Consider the following 20,532-nt stretch of genomic DNA (forward strand, 5'->3'; position numbering starts at 1 on the left):
TATGCCACGGCTCCAGAACCTCTGCCTCCAGGGCTCGCTGTTTTGAGGGGGATGACCGGGAAGGGGTTGTTGTGAACCTGTCCAGTGGGATCGAAGAAAACTCTAATTTCAGCCCTGATGTCATCATGTCATCAGACTACGAACCCTACAGGCCGAGAGTCACTGGGGTGGTTTCTTACGCTCTCGCGAGGAGCTCCCAAACATGAACCCCGTACCTTTCCTTTTCCTCTCATCCCACTTGGCTTTGGCCCTAGAATGGCTTCCCAAGATTAAACCTTCTCCTACTGTAAGGACGCCTGTAGGAAGGAGCCAACAGACTGGGAAATTTCTTTTCATCATCCCCTGCCTTCTCCAGAAGCTCATCCAGGACCGGTCCAAAGAGGTAATCCCCCTCACATGGAATAGTACACAGTCTAGACCTAGCCTGAATATCCCCGGGCCAGCACTTCAGCCATAACACTCTCTGAGTCGCATGACAGGAAACCATCTGATGCGTGGGAGAGGTGCCGCCCTTTTATGTCTGCAGGTTTCCTGTCCCTGAAAGGCAGTTCCCCTCTCTCGTGGTGCTGTTATGGGTGACCGAATAAAAACAGATGTGTGAATGGGGCCTTAAAACTATTCATCTTTTTGATATCCTTTTCTCCATTTCTCTTGTGAGTTGTTCCCGGGGCCTTGTTCCCCTAGTACAGCTGGAAGCCACATCAGTAGTCCATGGAGCTCTGTGAAATTCCTCCTACCCGTTGTCATCCTTGGAGCCTCTTTTGATTAGTAGCCCAGACTATGTCATGCAATGATGTTGCATCAAGCCTACCAAACAGAAGAGGCGTTTTGGATACCTGCAGTTAGAAGTAGGTCCGCTGGGCTTTAACCCAACGGCCACAGGCTACCAATGTAGCACATATTTTGCACTTGCCACTTTAAAAGGTGATCAGATGTTGGGGTTTTAGGGTTACCTAAAATACAAATTACTTTTTCACCTACTCAAAATTTTATACATCCAGTGTATAGTAACGAATGTAATTAGTCTTGCTTATGTACAATAAAGTAACAATTTACAGCATTCACAGCTGAAGGACACAATGTACCGCTTTACATAAAAAAAGTCCCTTTTGTGCAATTATTAGGAATGCATAACTTCAAATCTCATATAAACATTTTATTAAAAGAAAGCCAATCTTTAATTACAACTCTTGTCATATGCTGTGTTTTATTACTACATGCAGGCAATGCTATGGGGTACAGTTCGTTTTTTTTTTTTAAACAGTATAATACGGCACAATGTAATAACATCTAAAAATATTATACTATACAAGATGTATATGTTTATAATACCCAGGAGTCCAGTCATCTCAATTCAGGTTTCTGAAAAAGAAAATCTAAATGGTTACCTAACCTGAAAATCAACAATGAGATTTTACCCATTAGCTACAGCCAAGCTATGCACAAGACAAAAAATATATATATTTTAGGATGGTCCAAATCTCTAACTGAAGTGATAAAAATAGAGCAACACTTGCCTCTGGTGTGTTAAGCTGTGCTCACATTTGCAATCAGAGACTTCATGCAAATCTTAACAGAATTAACAGCGCTGTAAGAAGTGGTCTGCCATATTCTCGACTGGGTAACGGACAGCTATTTTTGCTATGAATAGCCAGATCCACATTAAACCATAGCGTGAACACTGTAGGGGGTAAAAAGTGGCACTTAAGGAATCCCCCCAAATATTACCACTTCATTATTTATATGAAAAATATTTTTGTGCAATAGGTTAAAAAAAAAAAAAAAACACAAACAAAAAAAAAACCCTGATGATCCCACATACATTCTACCAAGTATCGTAAAAATGAACCATAAGAAAAGTGAATAAAGCCGCTTAATAAAAATATAAAAGCATAAAAAAGTAAGTAAAAGATAATGAGGAAGACAAGATCATCAATAACATCAGTCCATTAACATTACAGGCATCTGGTGGTGATCTCAGCATGGAGTGAAAGGCTCATAAATATGCGTCTTCTTGCGAGAATCAGAGGTCCCTCAGGTCTACTCCGAAGGCGGAATAGTGAAGAGTTGGTATGTGTCACACTGTACAGATTACATATAAGGGGCCGACATAAAATCCTCTTGCTATGAGAAGGGTTGAGCATACCTCCCATAAGTCAGCTGAGGATCAGTCTCTCAAAAAGAGGGGCTGTGCACAGGCTGCAGGACTTTGCTATGATTTATCACCTGCAGTCATAGATGGAATCTCCGTAAGACCGGAGAGGAATTCTAGTACTAGTGCGATACATGACAGAAATCAACCTATTTAATGAATGGAGAAATAAACGAATTTGAGGTGCAGTGGGGTAGCTAAGCAGTACGCCCAAAACACATTAGAAGCATTGTTATTCTTTAGTCAAGTTGTATATTTGGTTAATACCCCTTTTACCCTACTTCCACAGGCTAGGTTGTGACCAAGCAAACAAAATGTGAAAGCTTTAGAAAGCTTGTCATGTACTAAGTATGTTTATTAATGTTGCATTAATGAAGTCAGCACTTGTCTAGGAACTGTGGCACTATTTAGGGAAACTCATTAACACTTTGCTGGAAACCTGACAGATTAAAATGGAGAAAATACCATGTTTAATGGGAATATATCCCCTCCCCCAAGTAGTCCGAGACCAGAAATCCACCATGCTGTGCACAGTAATGATGCACACATTGCTGTAATACACAGTCTAGCCAATGTTTGCCATCCTTGTAATAAGCAGGCCTGTGAAGCAAACGTCATGCCGTACATTCAATAAGAGTGAATATCCAGAACGTCTATTATGAAAATGGTGGCTGTTATATAACTGGATAAGGTATATTATCTCTAGGAACACATCTTTAAAAATGTAGCCAGCGAGGCCATTAGTCTTCTCATTCTGAGGGTTCAGCTAAGACATCGATGTAATAAGCTCACTTAAGAAAGGCATGCGGCATGTATGCCACAAAAATACATCCAATGTGAATTTGGCACCGATAAAGAGTTACAATAAACTTCTTGTAGTGTTCCCTTTATCAACCACTTACATGAAACATTTCATGGAACAACAATAGCAAGCCCTACCTACATAGCAGACTGAATAAGTCACACGCCATCAAGCTGTATATAAAGTACACCTTGCTGGGCAGCAATTTTAACATAAAATGGACAATACCGCCATGGATATGACACCCTAAATACATATATTCATTTCATCTCACTGTCTGACTAATACAGTGGGCCATTTCCAAGCACAAGATAAGAGACTGATAATGATGCCCCAGATTCCAGAACCTGCCGCAGTTGCAGCCCATTTATTAGGCTTAGGACACAAATGGATGAATATTGCTGCAGGCATGAAAGGCATAGTAACCAGCCATGATTGTAGGTGGAAGAACGTCAATCTCATATGAGACAGGGTGCGGCTTCATTCCAGCGAAGCAGGTAAAAAGCCGCTACATTCAGGTATGGACACATTTGCCGCAGAAAGCAAATCATGTAACCGCAGAAACTATGCAACATTTTTCTACACAAGACACAAAAATAAGTAAATAAATGGCCAATATGTACACATCCTGGTAAAGTATGTAAGAACTGTAACTTAACTTTTCATGTCCATATGTTAAATACATGGCATTATAGTAACATAGTAACAGGGAGATAGATTGGTGGCCCGGCCATACATCAGGCTGGTGCCAGTACAGTAGTGTTCTTTGTGCAACAGAAAGAGGCCCAGGCACTGCAATGGCAGCAGCGACAAAGCTGCAGCGTCCATCATACACATTCTTCTGCTGACATCAATAGAGGGTTGATGTATTCAAAACCCTCAAACTCTGACTGGTCAATCTTTCTCACCACATCCCTGCAAGAAAAAGAGAAAATATCAGTAATGAGCAGTAAATGCAGAGCGTAAAATATTCTGTAATCACACCAAGCAGGGGGCTGTTATTGAGATCAAATGGAAGAGCGATCCAAGCTTTTATTAGTGGTGGCAATTACTGGTGTAAAGGGGGTTCCTAGAGTCTAGTCAGATCAGTATACAAAATGTCAGAAGAGAGGAAGTCAACTAAGTGTGTGTGTGTGTGTGTGTGTGTGTGTGTGTGTGTGTGTGTGTGTGTGTGTGTGTGTGTGTATATATCATCTATATATCTCTTAAAAACAACTCCTTTAAAATATGTTAAATGAGACGAATCAGAGGAAGCCCTGCTGAAGTCTGCAGGAGGACGGCTACATTGGATAAAAGTATATTCATGCAAGAGGACAGCAACAAGCTAAGCTCATAATGTCAAAGAGGACAAATCCGGTATTTGCAAAACAGTAGGAAAAAACAATTGTTCACACATGCAAAGCTAAAGGGCAATTAATGCCCATACCTAAAGCAGTAATTACTGCCAATTACACCTAGTCTAAATACAAAAACATTTCATTTTTGATGCCAAAATAAAATGAATGTCAATTTAATGTGGAAGTGTAAATATTCAGTGTTCCTGATGATATGTATACATACAACCCATACTGTTATGTATGTCTACGTGTGTGTTCTACATTTTACACACGTACGCGTTCACATGTATGATAAACCAGTCTTTCATATCACCCATTTCCTCTGTTACTCTTGTTTTTCATTAAAGTCTTTCCTTCCTAACTCCCACCTTCCCTAAAGGGAAATATTATATTGCTGAACAGTTGAGTTCACAGATAAAATATTGTTTTCTTGCGCTACCTGGTATATATTGGAAAAGGGATTTCACAGGTTGAATGTGCTGCAGAGGATCAACCAGTAGGGTTCCTTATAAAAATCCTTGGAGAATATGAACCCCCTGAGAATCAGGGCATTTTTATCTTCATCCCTGTATTGCTCTGAGCGGTTTTGAATATATTTTTGCAGCCTAAAAATGTGTATTAGAATGGAATTCTGTAACATGTTCCCCATATCAATTAAAAATGTTCGAACCTTTTCTTGCAAGAACCAAAATGTGGCAACGTCAAGCAACAAGTGCGCCACTGTCTACATTACTTTCCAGGGCTGCCATCCAATACTACCATTTTACCTACAAGAAGTTACTAGCTCGTTACAACTCCTGGTAATAAAGGCTGATGACCTGGGGCTTCGGAAAGCCTGAATACCTCCCTACTTAAAAAGTAATGTCATGTCCAACAACCCCAAGAATGGAATGCACACTCCGCACTCCAACCACAGTAACTCAATTTAAAGGGGTTTTCCTAGACTAGTCTCTGGTGAATAGCAGAGAGTGAAAAAAAAAAAAAAAAAAAAGAGGGGGAGAGGAGAGATGGGAGGCTCGATTTGCAGGCCTATGATTCGCCTTACCTCCTGGCATTCCCAGATCCTCTTTTAATTAGTCTGGCTGGAGCGCCGCTGTGTGTGCGTCAAGCCGCAATGAAGACAACTTGCCAGTCTGGCTAGTCAGAGGTGAAGCCAAGAGGTGAGGCGATTCACAGGCCTCCCGTGACAGAATACTGACCGGTCTCATGGACTGGAGTCCTGCGAATCAGTTCTGCCATCTTTAGTGGAGAGCCATCACATTTGCTTTACCATATCCAATAGCCAATTAGTGCCACATCTAGGGATGGTTTATTATGGTACAACGCTAACTTTTTATTGTTAACCCTGACTCGATTCTGTTTTGGAAAAATTAAGAAATTTATTCCAATTCCAAGAAGAATTAGGAAAGTAACGTACTCATCATCAGGAGTGAGCTGAACGGGCTCATTTGTGAACTGAACATCAAAATTATCCAACCCAAATTCTCCACATATGTTTGGCTTGAAGGGCGGAACCACTTGTTTTTGTTCCATCTAAGAAGAAAATAAAATTTTACTTAACCATTTTTTATTAATCCAAACATCACTGCTCAAAGCTCTTGGAATTTATACCGTATTTTTTGGACTACAAGACACTTTTTTCCCCAAAATTTTGGGGGAAAACGGGGGGTGCGTCTTCTAGTTGGAATGTACTTACAGTTAGCATGGTGGCAAGCAGGAGTCGGGCGATTCATGCGGTGGTCGGAAGCTGCAGGGCGATGATCTCGCTCCCATCCCAGCCTGATGCGGCAGGTTAGGCGGTGCTTGGAGCTCCGGCGACAATTTGTGAAAGCCCAGAGGCCCCGCACTTCTATTGCCTAGATGTTGTGGCTTCAGGGAAAATGGCTCCCTGAGGTGGCGCATGAACAGATTGAGATCTCAGCTCTGAGATCTCGTTACCAAAATCTCAATCTGCGCATGTGGAGGTGGGCATTTTCCCAGAGGCTACAGCATCGAGGTAACAGAAGTGCGGGGGCTTCAGGCCTTCACAAAATGTCGCAGTAGCCCCAGCACCACCGAACCGCAGCACTGGGATTGGATTTCCCTGAGACAACTGCATCGCAGCAATGGATGTGCGGGGGCTCTGGGCTTTCACAAAATGTCGCCGTAGCCCCCGCACCAGTCTGGGTCATATCGCCAGACCACCAAACACCCCCCTGTGACTCCGCTGCCAATGATCCCCCCCGGGTAAGCTGAATTCAGGACTGTAAGATGGACCCCCATTTGACGCATTCATTTTTTTGCCCCATTTTCCTTCTGAAAATTTGGGGTGTGTCTTATAGTCCGAAAAATATGGATATACCAGCAGGGGCTAACAAATAGGGAGGACAAATAGGTTTTGAAGCAGTTACGTTGTTAAACACAGTTGCCTTTCATTTTTACACTTTCACGTTTCCCTCTTCCGAGAACCGTAACTTTATTATTTTCTCACCGACAGCCATTTGAGGGCCTGTTGTTGTGGGACTAGTTGTACTTTTGAATGACACTATTCATTTTATTATACAGTTTAAAAATAAAAGTAGAGTGAAATTCCGAAAAGTCACATTAGTTATCAGTCTGAAATGGTTCTCATTTTCAACAAATACATAATTATTGAATTTGAATACCATATACAGACAGAAGTAGTAAATGTGAATTAAAAAACAAAAAAACATCATAGCAAAAATGGTTCTATTTACCAGATCCCAGTCAACATTGCGGAAAAACTGATGTCCCTGGATATCGGCAAATCCTGTCTGTGGATGACAGCCGAGACGGTCCTTTGGTTCCTAAAATGCATAAGAAAAAGAATTGGTAGGTTTATATTTCTGATCAAAAAAGTATATACTGAAAAAAAGTATATAGAAAAAAATGAGTACAAAAATTCAAGAGGAGCCGCTGATGAATACTTACAAAGTAGAGCTCCAGATTTGTTTGTGTTTTTTTTCATGAATCAATTTTTCATTAATTTGATTATCCAAAGAACTGCATTAGTGCTGGCAGTACATAGCACCAAATGCATCTGTCTTGTATTGTGTAGATTGTGCGACATTGAATATACCGGTGGTATCCAACCTGTGGTTCTGTACAGGCATGCTGGGAGTTGTAGTGTTACATCAGCAGGCGAGTCTCTGATTGAGGAGCACTGTTCTAGAAGATGGCCATTGAGCTACAGTATTCGGGAGTATTGGATAAACCTAGCACTTTTGTTTATCCATGCATTCCAGAACTGATAAAAGATTTTGTCATCAGAAGCTTGTCAAACACTAAGGCTGTATTCACACATCCGTTCTCTAAATCAGTGTAAAACGGACGGACCATTTTCTCTCACACTTCCTCCATTTTGCATTCATTTTTGAAAACTGCAGCAGATCGACTAAACTTGTTTTTTTTAACCACTTAGCAATGGATCAGTGAAAAACGGATGAAACACGAATGGAACGATTAAGTACAAAGTCCGTCTTCCTTTTTTCATCTGTTCTATATGTATCACCCTAGACTTTAATGCCAGAGTAGGATGAGAATAGGACATGTTCTGAGTCTCACAGACCTCTTCTCCAAACAGTTGTGTGTATGGATCAAAATAGGCAGCACGCGGTGTGTACAACGGATGTCTCCATGCAGCCCAAGAGCTAAACTATGGTTTGGAAGAAAGTAACAAGGTACCAAAAGAGACAGAAAACGTTCTTAGGCTTACCTTATTCAGAAAGCTTTTTAAAACGCTAGCTGCTTTCACAGACAAAGATCTTGGAATACGAATTTGCTTTTCAAGAATAACTGGAAGGGAGAAAAAAAACAAAAACATTTTCTCCATCATTAAAACTAAATATTTAATTGCTAAAAGATATTTTCCGGAGTAATGTGGAAAGCCACGGAGGACAAGGTGAAAAACCCAGCACTGGAGGCCCCGATTTCATGCACCTTGCTAGCCATGTCTAGAGCCAGGCTGTGGGATCATCTGTTGGTCAGTCAGCTGGGGAAGCTGAGCAGAGCGGGCTGTGTTGGAGCTGAAGAGATGAGCCAGAATCTCTCTGAAGTGAGACTGCGCCGGTACTGTGCACCTAACTGCAATATAACACTGGTTGCTATGGACAATGGCTGGTTTTTGTCCCCGAACTGGGATTAGCTCAGCCATGTCCGAGTAGTCATGGTCTGTATTTTTTAGTTACTGCTTGGACAAGGCTAGGGATTGTAGGTTTATGGTTTTGTTTTGGCACTGTACAACTAGTGGAAACATTATTCCGTTTGTGATATAAAAAAAACCCATGGCTTTGTGTCTCAAGCAGCTACTCCACAGAGTGAACCCCTTCAGTATGTATGTATGCCTTACCACCTCAACAAAACTTTAAAGGTCTCATAAGCAGGGCTGTGTAGTCGGTAATCCAAACCTACGACTGACTCCGACTCAGACTCCACAGCAATGCTCATAATAGTAGCAAACTGCAAAAGGCTGAAAGACTGGGTGACATTTCTTTTTTACTAAAACTATAAAATTTGCTTTCATCCCCAAATCTGTAGCTCCATCTGGTTATGGAGCTTGGAGTTTCATTGAACAGGCAACGGCATCCCATTGCATGCACTCGAATTCAGCTGGTGTCAGCTTCCTGCAAACCTGGGTGCTGATGTCTAGAGAAAATCAATAAAGGGGATGAACAGGCGCACTAGAACCGTGTCCCCTTAGTTCACAGGATTGAACCTATATCACCACATGATACGAAGGAAAAATCCTGTTAACAACACAGAGACTTATTTCAAAGTACACAATACCAACTGTATTTATATACTAAAAAGACAAAACCAGTAAATGGCTGGTACCTTGGAAAAGGAAATCCTCTGTGTTTTGGTCTGGATTGTCTGTACTTCCCACAATATCGAATGGTGACCGACCAGCCATCATCTCAAACATCAAGACACCTAGCGCCCACCAGTCCACACTGAAGCCTTTAGCATACATAAATTAGAAGACAAAGCATAAGTCCGTTGAAATACTTGCCAATTTTTTTTTATTTAAAAAAATAATTTAGATATTTTAGAAGGCACTCTCCATGATCAATCTCCATTCTGTAAGTTAATTTACTGCACACTTGCACAGCATATACACCAGCACAACATACAGAATTTCTGGAGGCCCGCCCGGAGAAGCGGTAAAAAGCAGTCTTTTAGATGAGGATCCATTTGAATATATAAACGCTGGGACAAGGGCACAATAGCATTTATGATGTCCTGCCGTTCACTGTGAGAAGATGGGGGGGGCGCAGGGCCTAAACTAATCTTTGCAGCTGAAGATTGTAGGGACTTACTTAAGGGTACCGTCACACAGTACCATTTACATCGCTACGACGGCACGATTCGTGACGTCGCAGCGTCGTATGATTATCGCTCCAGCGTCGTAGACTGCGGTCACACGTTGCAATCACGGCGCTGGAGCGATGCCGAAGTCCCCGGGTAACCAGGGTAAACATCGGGTTACTAAGCGCAGGGCCGCGCTTAGTAACCCGATGTTTACCGTGGTTACCAGCGTAAAAGTAAAAAAAAAACAAACCGTACATGCTCACCATCAGATGTCCGTCAGGTCCCTTGCCGTCTGCTTCCCGCTCTCACTGAGATCCGGCCGTACAGTGAGAGCAGAGCGCAGCGGTGACGTCACCGCTGTGATCTTCTCTCACTGTACGGCCGGATCTCAGTGAGAGCGGGAAGCAGACGGCAAGGGACCTGACGGACATCAGATGGTGAGCATGTACGGTTTGTTTTTTTTACTTTTACGCTGGTAACCACGGTAAACATCGGGTTACTAAGCGCGGCCCTGCGCTTAGTAACCCGATGTTTACCCTGGTTACAAGCGAACGCATCGCTGGATCGCTGTCACACACAACGATCCAGCGATGACAGCGGGAGATCCAGCGACGAAAGAAAGTTTCAAACGATGTGCTACGACGTACGATTCTCAGCAGGGTGCCTGATCGCAGTAGCGTGTCAGACACTGCGAGATCGTAACGATATCGCTACGTCACGAATCGTGCCGTCGTAGCGATAAAAATGCCACTGTGTGACGGTACCCTTAGAGGGAGGAATGGGGGTGGGAGAGCACAATATAGTGGGGGCATAGATTAGTGTGTAAAAGTGGGCCCAGTATACAGAAAGTAGCGTGGGAAAACAGTATAGAAAGATGAGAGCGTAGGGTGTGAGGACACAACATAAAGATGGGGCAACATGAGCAAGGACAGCGTGGCCCTTATAGTTCCTAAGGGAAGACAGTGTGGGTAGTTATGATTTTTAAAGGGGAACAGTGTGGAAGCAATGTATCATAAGAGGGCAGTGTGGAGGTCCCATTTTGTCAAGCAAGCAGTGAGGGGCAATTATTTATATTGGGGCACAGCATGGGAAATATTATTCATGAGGCATTATGACACTAAAAAGTGTCCATGCTGGGATTTGCTGCAGATGGACAGTGAAGAGGAAATTCTGAAGAGACTAGCTGTGAGTGTCAAATTTCATAATGGCGTCTTAACTATACGGAGAAAAAAAAATGAGGACGATTAAACTTCACCTGTAAGGCTACTTTCACACTAGCGTCGTTTTGAATACGTCGCAATGCGTTGTTTATGAGAAGAAACGCACCCTGCAAAGTTGTCTGCAAGATGCGTTTTTTCCCCATAGACTAACATTAGTGACGCATTGCGACGTATGGCCACACAGCGCATCGTGCGATGGTTGCATCGCGTTTTGGCGGACCGTCGGCACAAAAAAGTTACATGTAACACTTTTTTTGCGCGTCGTGTCCGCCATTTTCGACCGCACATGCGCGGCCGAAACTCCGCCCCCTCCTCCCCGGACCTTACAATGGGGCAGCGGAAGCGTTGTAAGACTGCTTCCGCTGCCCACTAGGATCTCCTTATCATTGAGGACATACAAACATATATGGTGGAGGCTGACTTGACATTGCAATTGATCACAGTTTAGAGTTCAGCACTCATGAACTAGCAGTAGATATGGGGCTGCATGGTGCTCAGTGATTATCACTGTTGCAAGTTCTCTCAGTGTTTGTGTGGGTTTCCTCCCACACTACAAAGACATACTGATAGGGAATTTAGATTGAGAGCCCCAATGTGGACAGTGATAACTATTCCTGTAAAGCGCTGTGGAATATGGTGGCACTATATATGCAAAGCAAAATAATGATGGCTCTGGTGCTGCTTTCATGTACTGATCGTGGTTATGGTGATATATTCGTGTAAGTACCCCTTTAATTGTGTTTGAGGTGCTAGTGATATGTTTGGTATGACAGTATGGCCTTTGGACCAAAAACAATGTGCAGTGTCTTTTGAGTTTAGGGTGACAGCATGAATATAAGACTAAATACCTGTTAACACTGTTCTGAAGTGGTTTGTCTCCTATGTATACTAAATATAAAAAAAAAACATGCAGCAAAAAGCCAAGTGACATCATCGCCCATAGAAGCACCGTTCACACTGAACTTTACTATCAGTAGAAATTGGTCACACAGATTGTTTTTTTTACCATAATCTTCTCCACGCAGGATTTCAGGTGCAATGTAATTTGGTGTACCACAAAACGTGCTAGTAGTGTCTCCTGGCCGTAAACCTTCCTTTAAAACATAAAATAAGACAAATAAATCCACAATTCACCCAGGCATTTAAAAGGCTGTTTCCATAATGTAACTTTTTTTTAGAAACCAATATAAGGTTAAATATGGCAGGGTACTATACATAAATGGGATTACTCTGTACCTTTCTTGACATAGTCTTTCCTTGGTTTCTTTGCTGTTCTGCATCATTCAGTAAAGTGTGAGGTCCTGCATCAGCCATTGTGTGACTACAGCCTGGGGAAACTACATTTCCCAGAAGTCTTCTGCCTACCATCCTGGTTCTTCCCTTCACTTTTCTGTGTACTGATATTTTCCCTTACCCAGCAGTTGTCTGCCATTTCCATGCACATCCTGATACCACAGCACTGCACCCCATACAAATGCGCACCTGCCCTCGGAACACCAACTCTTCAATGAACTGCTCCCCGATTACTCCCCTACCCTTCACAGCAACTCAGCACAGGGATGGTATAGATGCTCATTTACAGCCCTCTCGAGCAGCGCCACAGTGACCGTGGCAGAGGTAGTGTATGGATTGCAGAGGGCAATATACAATGACAGCAGAGGAAACGCATCCACTATAGAAGCAGAGCAGATGTCACTGTCCATGCTCTACAGATGTCTTCAGAACTACCGGAGGGCGAAACCAGTAGAAACTAGGAAGAACACAGCAATACTGGAGTGGGAGTAACTACTAAAATGCTATGCATTGTACCAATTGAATGTATTTGGACTCATTTTAATTTTAGAAATAGGGAACAATGGACTATTTTTGGTTGCGGGAAAAAACACTAAGTTTAAAGATAATATTTCACTTGACACATTAAGGAAATCAGATCAAACCCACATTTCCTAAATCTTTCAGTGATACGGACTGTTAAAATGAATGGGTTAAAATGTTATCCAGCACTTGGCAACAATATAAAGCAGAATAAAAAAAGGATTTTGTAACAATTCATACAACACGTCCGATTATCCACCACCCTTGAATCCTTCAGACTTGCAGCCTGCAATAACCATTCTGCCGCCTCACAACCACCCGAGCCTCACCACCAGAGCTGCCGCCTCACCACCACCAGAGCTGCCGCCTCACCACCACCAGAGCTGCCGCCTCACCACCACCAGAGCTGCCGCCTCACCACCACCAGAGCTGCCGCCTCACCACCACCAGAGCTGCCGCCTCACCACCACCAGAGCTGCCGCACCCCCAACCATCCTGTCTCTTCCCCATTATCCCGTAGAATGCAAGTCCGCAAGTGCAGGGTCCTCTCCCCTCTGTACCAGTCTGTAATTGTAAATTTGTTTACTGTAAGTGATATCTGTAATTTGTTTGTAACCCCTTCTCATGTACAGCACCATGGAATTAATGGTGCTATATAAATAATAATAATAATAATAATAATAAATAATAATAATAATAATGTTCTGTTGTTGTCTTACAAGACAAAAACGTGAGTAAGTTTCTTTTTGTGACCAGAAGAACCTCTCTGATGTGGAGCATTTATGCCTCAATGTGCAGTCGATGTGCTGCGCCTTATGGAAAAGTCCACCATGCCGCAAACCACCCAGCAGTTGTCAAAAAGGGCATTCCCCCTACACATCTGGTCCATAGAAATGTATTGCTATATTTGGCTTACACATGGAGAGATTGAGTGAGAATTTGGCCTAACATGTTATGTAAGTTTGTAAATCCAGTTGCTTGCTTAAATAGCAAGCGTACATAGGGACAACGAACAGGATAATGCTGCAAAAGTAAAGAGCTAAAGATATAATCTGTGCCAACATTAGGATAAACACCCCGGCACCTGATAGCGCAGCGCTGTGCACGGCATCTACCTGGATCACACAAGAGAAACCAGCCATATTCACCAGTCCACATAAGAATGATTATGGGTAAGGAAATGTGCTGCACGGCAGACGAATATTGATGCCATCTTAACCCTTTTTGCTCACAGAGATGAAAAACAGTGGTTGTGAATTTGTGCTCAGTGCAGACTCCGCACAATCTGTGCAATGTTACACCTCTGTGCAAATAGATAAATGCACATACCTTACATTTATTGCTAAAAGAGCATCAAAGGAGAGGGCTAAGGATGGTAGATAAGGCAGGGATAACAGTACAGCAAAGGAGCTGTCAGTGAGAAATACAGCACAGGCAGCAATATACAGCTGCAGTGCAGAAGACGGCTGGGGGAGCATACACACGGCCAAATAACAAGATCTAGGCAAAAAAATAACAAATCAAGACCAGCAACACTGGAAGCCGGGTTATTTGAGAAACAACTGAGGTGGAGTTGTTCTCTTTAATAAATCCAAATAATAGAATTGCAAATATGGCAGGTAAATGTGACATAAATAGGAACCACATCTTAGGCCCAGTTGCTACCAATGCCACACCATGGGCCTGTTCTATTTCACCCCCTCATTTTTGGGTCCCTTCACCCCTTGTCTATTTCTTGGTTTCCTCATGATACACTGTGTATATGGATACATTGCTGCCTGAGGTGGGGCCTGATTGCCTATTAGATTATTACACTTTCTGTGTCAGCTAATAACCATTCTAGGATGTACATCCTTATATTGAGTATCGTAGCCATTGTGTGCTGCATCTTATATTTAATAGTGATTTTAAGAGAAAGTGGAAAGCACAGCAATATATGCCTATAGATACAGAAATGTATACAGCCAGCTCACTCTTATTTGTATTGATCCAGAAAGTTGACAGTAAGAAGAGCAACAGAGTAACACATTGTTACATCAACCAATTATGTTACACTAGGGAAAAATATTCTTGGCTGATGAAATGCAATCACTTTTGCTTCTGGATCAATAAACTTTTAACTTCCTCAAGTGTGCAGACATAAAATGGAGCAGTCACAGTCTGGTAATATACAGCGAACACAGTAACACTTAAAATGCACTGGTGGCGTCCTACATGACCCACCCTACCAACAAACCCCGATTAGAATACTCTGATCCTGCAGTTGTGTTACTTCCCTGCCTCTGTCCCCTCAGTAATCTGCTACAGAGCACTGACAAGACTTCTACGATCAGAGATGGATGGGAATATTCATACCTTGGGCTAGGATCAGTATAGTTCTTAACCAAGAATCTGCAAAAACACTAGTGCATGTCCTCATCATCTCAACAACTGCAACCTCCTGCTCTATGGCCTCTCTTCTAACACCCCTACAATCTATCCTAAACCCTGCTGCCCGACTAATCCACCTGTCCCCCCGCTATTCCCCGGCCTCTCCTCTCTGTCAACCCCTTCACTGGCTCCACATTGCCCAGAGACTCCAGTTCATAACCTTAACCATTACCTTAACCATGACATTCAAAGTCATCCACAACATGTCTCCCGGCACTTACCTACATGCAACCTGCGATCCTCAAGATTTCCTTCTTTAATCCCCTCTTCCCACAATCGCATACAAGATTCAAACCTTCTTACTCTGAAACGCTCTACCTCAACATATCAGACTCTCACCTACTGTGGAAACCTTCAAAAAGGAACCTGAAGACCCACCTCATCTGATAAGCCTACAACCAGCAGCAGCCCTCATTCCACCATACCGCTGCACGACAAGCTCTTTCCTCACCTACTGTATTCCCACCCATCCCTTGTAGACGGAGCCCTCGCCTGTACCAGTCGGTGACTTCTATGGCTCATGATTATTGTACTTGTTTTTTTTCATTACGTATACCTCTTTTCACATGTAAAGTGCCATGGAATAAGTCATGCTATGATAAATAATGCACAACCGGCATCTTGCTTGCTCAGATCGCTGATGTTCAACCATTTAAATGCCTCGGTCAATAGCTCACCACGGCATTCAAATGGCTCGACTGCCAAAGGGTACATGCACCAGCACCCATCACCTATTGCAATTTGGTGTGCCAATGAATTTTCAGGGCAGCTAACTGTCTATTAAAGGCCACTGTAACTGCCATCTTAGTCCTCTTATGCCAAGCCTGTGGTTGGGGACTACATTGGAGAACATCATTTTGACTTTATACAGCAATACTATGGTAAGATGTATGTTCAAGGAGATTCAATCCCCTAAAAGGATTAAAGTAAAAATGGTGGGGAAAATAAGTATTTGATTCACTGCCGATTTTGCTAGTTTTCCCTACAAAGAATGGAGAGTTGTGTAATTTTTATCGTACACTTCAAGTAGACTTCAACTGTGAGAGACAATCTAAAAAAAACCTAGAAAATTACATTGTATAATTATTTAAATAATTAAACAGCATTTTATTGCATGAAATACGTATTTGATCACCTACCAACCTGCAACAATTCTGGGTCTCATAGATCTGTTCGTTATTCTTCAAGAAGCCTGCTACTCATTACCTGTATTAATTGCATTTGTTTGAATGAGTTGTGGACAGGTGTCTTTTATACATGTAACGTGTTCAATCACTCTCTCCATCATAGCCAAGACCAAAGAGCTAAGGACACCAAGGACAAAATTGAAATTGTAGACCTGAACAAGGCCGAGATGGGCTACAGGACAATAGGCAAGTAGCTTGGTGAGAAAGCAACTGTTGGCACAGTTATTAGAAAAGAGAAGAAATACAAGAGGACTGTCAAACTTCCTTGGTCTGGGACTTAATGCACAATCTTGCATTGTGGGGTAAGGATGATTCTGAGAAAGGTCAGGAATAAGCCCATAACTGGAGGACCTGGTCAATGACATGAGGAGAGCTGGGACCACAGTCTCAAACATTACCGTAACACACTACACCGTCATGGATTAAAATCCTGCAGGGCACTAAGGTCCCCTTGCTCACGCCAACACATGACCAGCCCCGTTTGAAGTTCACAAATGAACATCTAGACTATCCTGAGGCGGCATGGGAGGTCATGTGAGACGAAAATAGAACTTTTTTTTTTTTTTTTTATAATCAACTCCACTCGCTGTGTTTGGAGGAAGAAGGATGAGTACAACCCCCCAAGAACAGTCCCAACCGTGAAGCATGGTGGGGGAAACATCATACTTTTTGGGGGTGCTTTTCTGCAAAGGGGACAGGACAACTGCACCGTATTGAATGTGAGGATGTATTGGGTCATGTATTGCGAGATTTGGGCCAACAACCTCCTTCCTTCAGTAAGAGCACTGAAGATGGGTCGTGGCTGGGTCTTCCAGAATTACAATGATGCGAAACACAGCCAAGGCAAACAAAGGAGTGGCTCCGTAAAAAGCATTGCAAGGTCCTGGAGTGGCCAAGGTAGTCTCCAGACCTGAACCCAATTGAAAATCTGTGAAGGGAGCTGTAATGCAATGTTGCCCAGAGACGGCCCTGAAATCTGAAGAAGATCTGTATGGAGGAGAAGGCCAAGATCCCTGCTGCAGTGTCTGCAAACTTGGTCAAGAAGTACAGATAACATCTGACCTCTGTAATTGAAACACCAAGGTTACTTACGGGTAGCCGGTTTTTCCGGAGCCCATGACGGCACACCTGAGAGAGGGGATCCGCCCAGTCAGGACAGGAACCCTACTGAAAATAAAAGGGCGGTACCTCTCCCTCGCTTCAGTTGGTTTTCAGAGCATGAGAGGCCCCCCTGGTTAGTATACATGGCAATCCAACACCACATTATATTAACTAAACACACCCAAAACAATAGTGCACACCGAAAGGGTGAAAAAAAGGGGGGGAATATACGGGTGCCGTCATGGGCTCCGGAAAAACCGGCTACCCGTAAGTAACCTTGGTGTTTTCCCTTCCCCCATGACGGCACACCTGAGAGAATTTTGTAGAATGAAACCTTAGGGAGGGACCACCGCTTGGAGCACCCTTCTACCAAAGGTTAGGTCAGCAGAGGAGGAAAGGTCTAGCCGGTAGTGTTTGAAAAAAGTTGAGGGTGAGGACCAGGTAGCGGCCTTGCAAATTTGGTCAATTGATACCTCAGCTTTCTCTGCCCAGGAGGTAGCCACGGCTCTGGTGGAGTGAGCCTTGATGCCGTCAGGAACCGGAGTGCCACTTGCAGAATAGGATAAACTAATGGCCTCCCTGATCCATCTAGCAATGGTACTTTTAGCTACCCCGCACCCTCTTTTGCTACCCTGAAAGGCTACGAATAGGGTTTGGTCTTTCCTCCACTGATTAGTCACAGACATGTATTGTAACATAGATCTTCTCACATCTAACATGTGGAACCTTTGTTCCCCTGGATTTTTAGGATTACTACAGAAAGATGGTAAAGTAATCTCCTGACTCCTATGGAACTTTTGAACCACCTTGGGGAGATAAGCCGGGTCTGGTCTTAGAACAATCCTGTCATCAAAAACCTGAGTATAAGGAGGGCATATTGACAGGGCCTGTAAATCACTTACCCTACGTGCCGATGTTAAGGCTACTAGTAAAACTGTTTTAAGGGTAAGTAACTTAGGTGATAACTCCTGCAAAGGCTCAAAGGGCTGTTTAGTCAGGGCTTCTAAGACCAAATTTAGATCCCAAGGAGGGATTTTTGGGATAATAACTGGCCGAGATCTACTACAAGATTTTATGAATCGTGAGACCCATTTATATGAGGCAAGATTACAATTATATAGGGCCCCCAAGGCAGAAACCTGAACTTTAAGGGTGCTGGTTGCTAACCCAAGATGTAATCCTGCTTGCAGAAACTCTAGGATAGGACCTATTGGAGCCACCTCCCCCAATGGTTCCCCCAGGAAGTCGAGAAATTTTTTCCATGTTTTGCCATAGATTCTAGAGGTTATGGGTTTTCTGCTTTTCAACAGGGTGGAGACTAACCCTGGAGAGAATCCTTGGCGACTTAGTAACGCCCTCTCAAATTCCAGGCTGCGAGATGGAAGCCCTTCACCTGAGAGTGGGTCACTGGGCCCTGGGTTAGCAGGTCCGGAACCTCTGGCAGGATCCATGGGTCTGTTACCGACATCTGCCTTAGAAGGGAGAACCAAGGTCTCCTTGGCCAAAAAGGAGCTATGAAGATGATATTCGCCTGATCCTCTCTGATCTTCCGGATCACAGCTGGAATCATCACTATCGGGGGGAATGCGTAGGCCAGAGAAAACTTCCAAGGTATCAGTAGGGCATCTACTGCGAAGGGATGTTCTCTCGGATTCAAGGAGCAGAACCTCCTGACTTTTCTGTTGTGGGAGTTGGCGAACAAGTCTATCTCTGGTGTGCCCCAGGCTTGGACTATTTGTTGAAATATCTGGGGGTTTAATGACCATTCCCCCTGCCTTAAGCCTCTGCGACTCAGGAAGTCCGCTTGAGTGTTTTCTGTGCCTTTGATGTGCAATGCCGACAGAGATGACAGGTGTTGTTCTGCTAGTTGAAAGAGTATGTTTGATGCCTGCATGAGGCCTTTGGACCTCGTTCCCCCCTGATGATTGACATACGCCACCACTGCTCGATTGTCCGTCAGGATTCGAGTATGGCGACCCCGGAGTAAAGGAAGAAAATGTCTTAGGGATTTCTCCACTGCCCACAGCTCTTTTTCGTTTGATCCATAGTTCTTTTCTCGTATGGACCAGGTCCCTTGTACAGAGTGAGACCTCAGGTGAGCCCCCCAACCTGTACCGCTTGCGTCGGTCGTGATAATGTCTATGACCGGATTTTGCCACCGGACCCCCATTGTCAGGTGGTTTCTCACAGTCCACCAAACTAGGGAATCCCTTACGCCCAGGGAGAGACATAGATTTCCTTCTAAATGCCCTTTTAGCAGTCTTTGGGCTGAGAGAACTTCCCACTGTAGTTGTCTTAGGTGGAATTGTGCCCATTCTACTGCCGGAATACACGATGTTAACGAGCCTAGAAGGGACATTGCCTTTCTCAGAGTCATTGTCGGCTGGCGTATTGCTGTACCGGTCAGATTTATTATTTTGTCTACCTTGTTTTCTGGAAGAAGGCAGAGCTGACGTTCGGAGTCCAGTATTAACCCCAGGAAGGACTGTAATTTTACTGGCAGCAGTCTGGACTTGGGGATATTTATTATCCAACCCAGCTCCCTTAGAGTTGATGTTACCACTGATACTTGATGAGTGCAGTGGGACTCTGATCTTCCTATTACCAGGAAATCGTCCAGATATGGGACAATGACTACATCCCGGGACCGGAGGTATGACATTACTTCCACCATCACCTTGGTGAACACCCTGGGAGCTGTAGACAGACCGAACGGAAGGGCTGTGTATTGATAATGTTTCATCTGGTTCTGGACATAGAGAGCTACTCTCAAGTATTTCTGATATTCCGGATGCATTGGTATATGATAATACGCATCTTTCAAGTCTATTACTGCCATGAAGCAGTGTTGGAAAAGGAGTTTTATGGTCGTATTTATAGACTCCATCTTGAAAGAGTAGTTCTCTATGGATTGGTTGAGTTTTTTTAAGTTTATAATAGTTCTCCAAGAACCATCCGGTTTTTGGATTAAGAAGAGGGGGGAGTAAAACCCGTCTCCCTCCTCCTGAACCGGAACCTCCAGAAGAACCTTTTTGTGGATAAGTCCCAGGACTTCGGCTTCTAGGGCAGATTGTTCCTGCTGGGACTTTCTTCGGGGAGTTATAATAAAGTTTCGTCTGGGTGGACAGGTGAATTTTATTTTGAGGCCGTCTCTGATTATATTTATGACCCAGGTACT

The 20,532-nt window shown here is 43.5% G+C and overlaps 1 protein-coding gene across 1 annotated transcript in view; it reads right to left on the reverse strand.

The window, feature by feature from the left end:
- Nucleotides 1-1,143: 1,143 nt before the first annotated feature.
- Nucleotides 1,144-20,532, reverse strand: part of PRKCI (protein kinase C iota) — a 114,982-nt gene continuing 95,593 nt past the window's right edge. Inside the window, exons 13-18 of the mRNA XM_077290563.1 lie at nucleotides 11,828-11,915; nucleotides 9,125-9,250; nucleotides 8,007-8,086; nucleotides 7,009-7,098; nucleotides 5,709-5,824; nucleotides 1,144-3,869 (exon numbers count right to left, since the gene is read on the reverse strand). Coding sequence (XP_077146678.1) covers nucleotides 3,782-3,869; nucleotides 5,709-5,824; nucleotides 7,009-7,098; nucleotides 8,007-8,086; nucleotides 9,125-9,250; nucleotides 11,828-11,915 — 588 coding nt within the window. The 3' untranslated portion in view covers nucleotides 1,144-3,781. The remainder of the gene's footprint in view (nucleotides 3,870-5,708; nucleotides 5,825-7,008; nucleotides 7,099-8,006; nucleotides 8,087-9,124; nucleotides 9,251-11,827; nucleotides 11,916-20,532) is intronic.

Source organism: Ranitomeya variabilis, chromosome 2, assembly GCF_051348905.1.
Source record: "Ranitomeya variabilis isolate aRanVar5 chromosome 2, aRanVar5.hap1, whole genome shotgun sequence".
Classification (NCBI taxonomy): Eukaryota; Metazoa; Chordata; class Amphibia; order Anura; family Dendrobatidae; genus Ranitomeya; species Ranitomeya variabilis.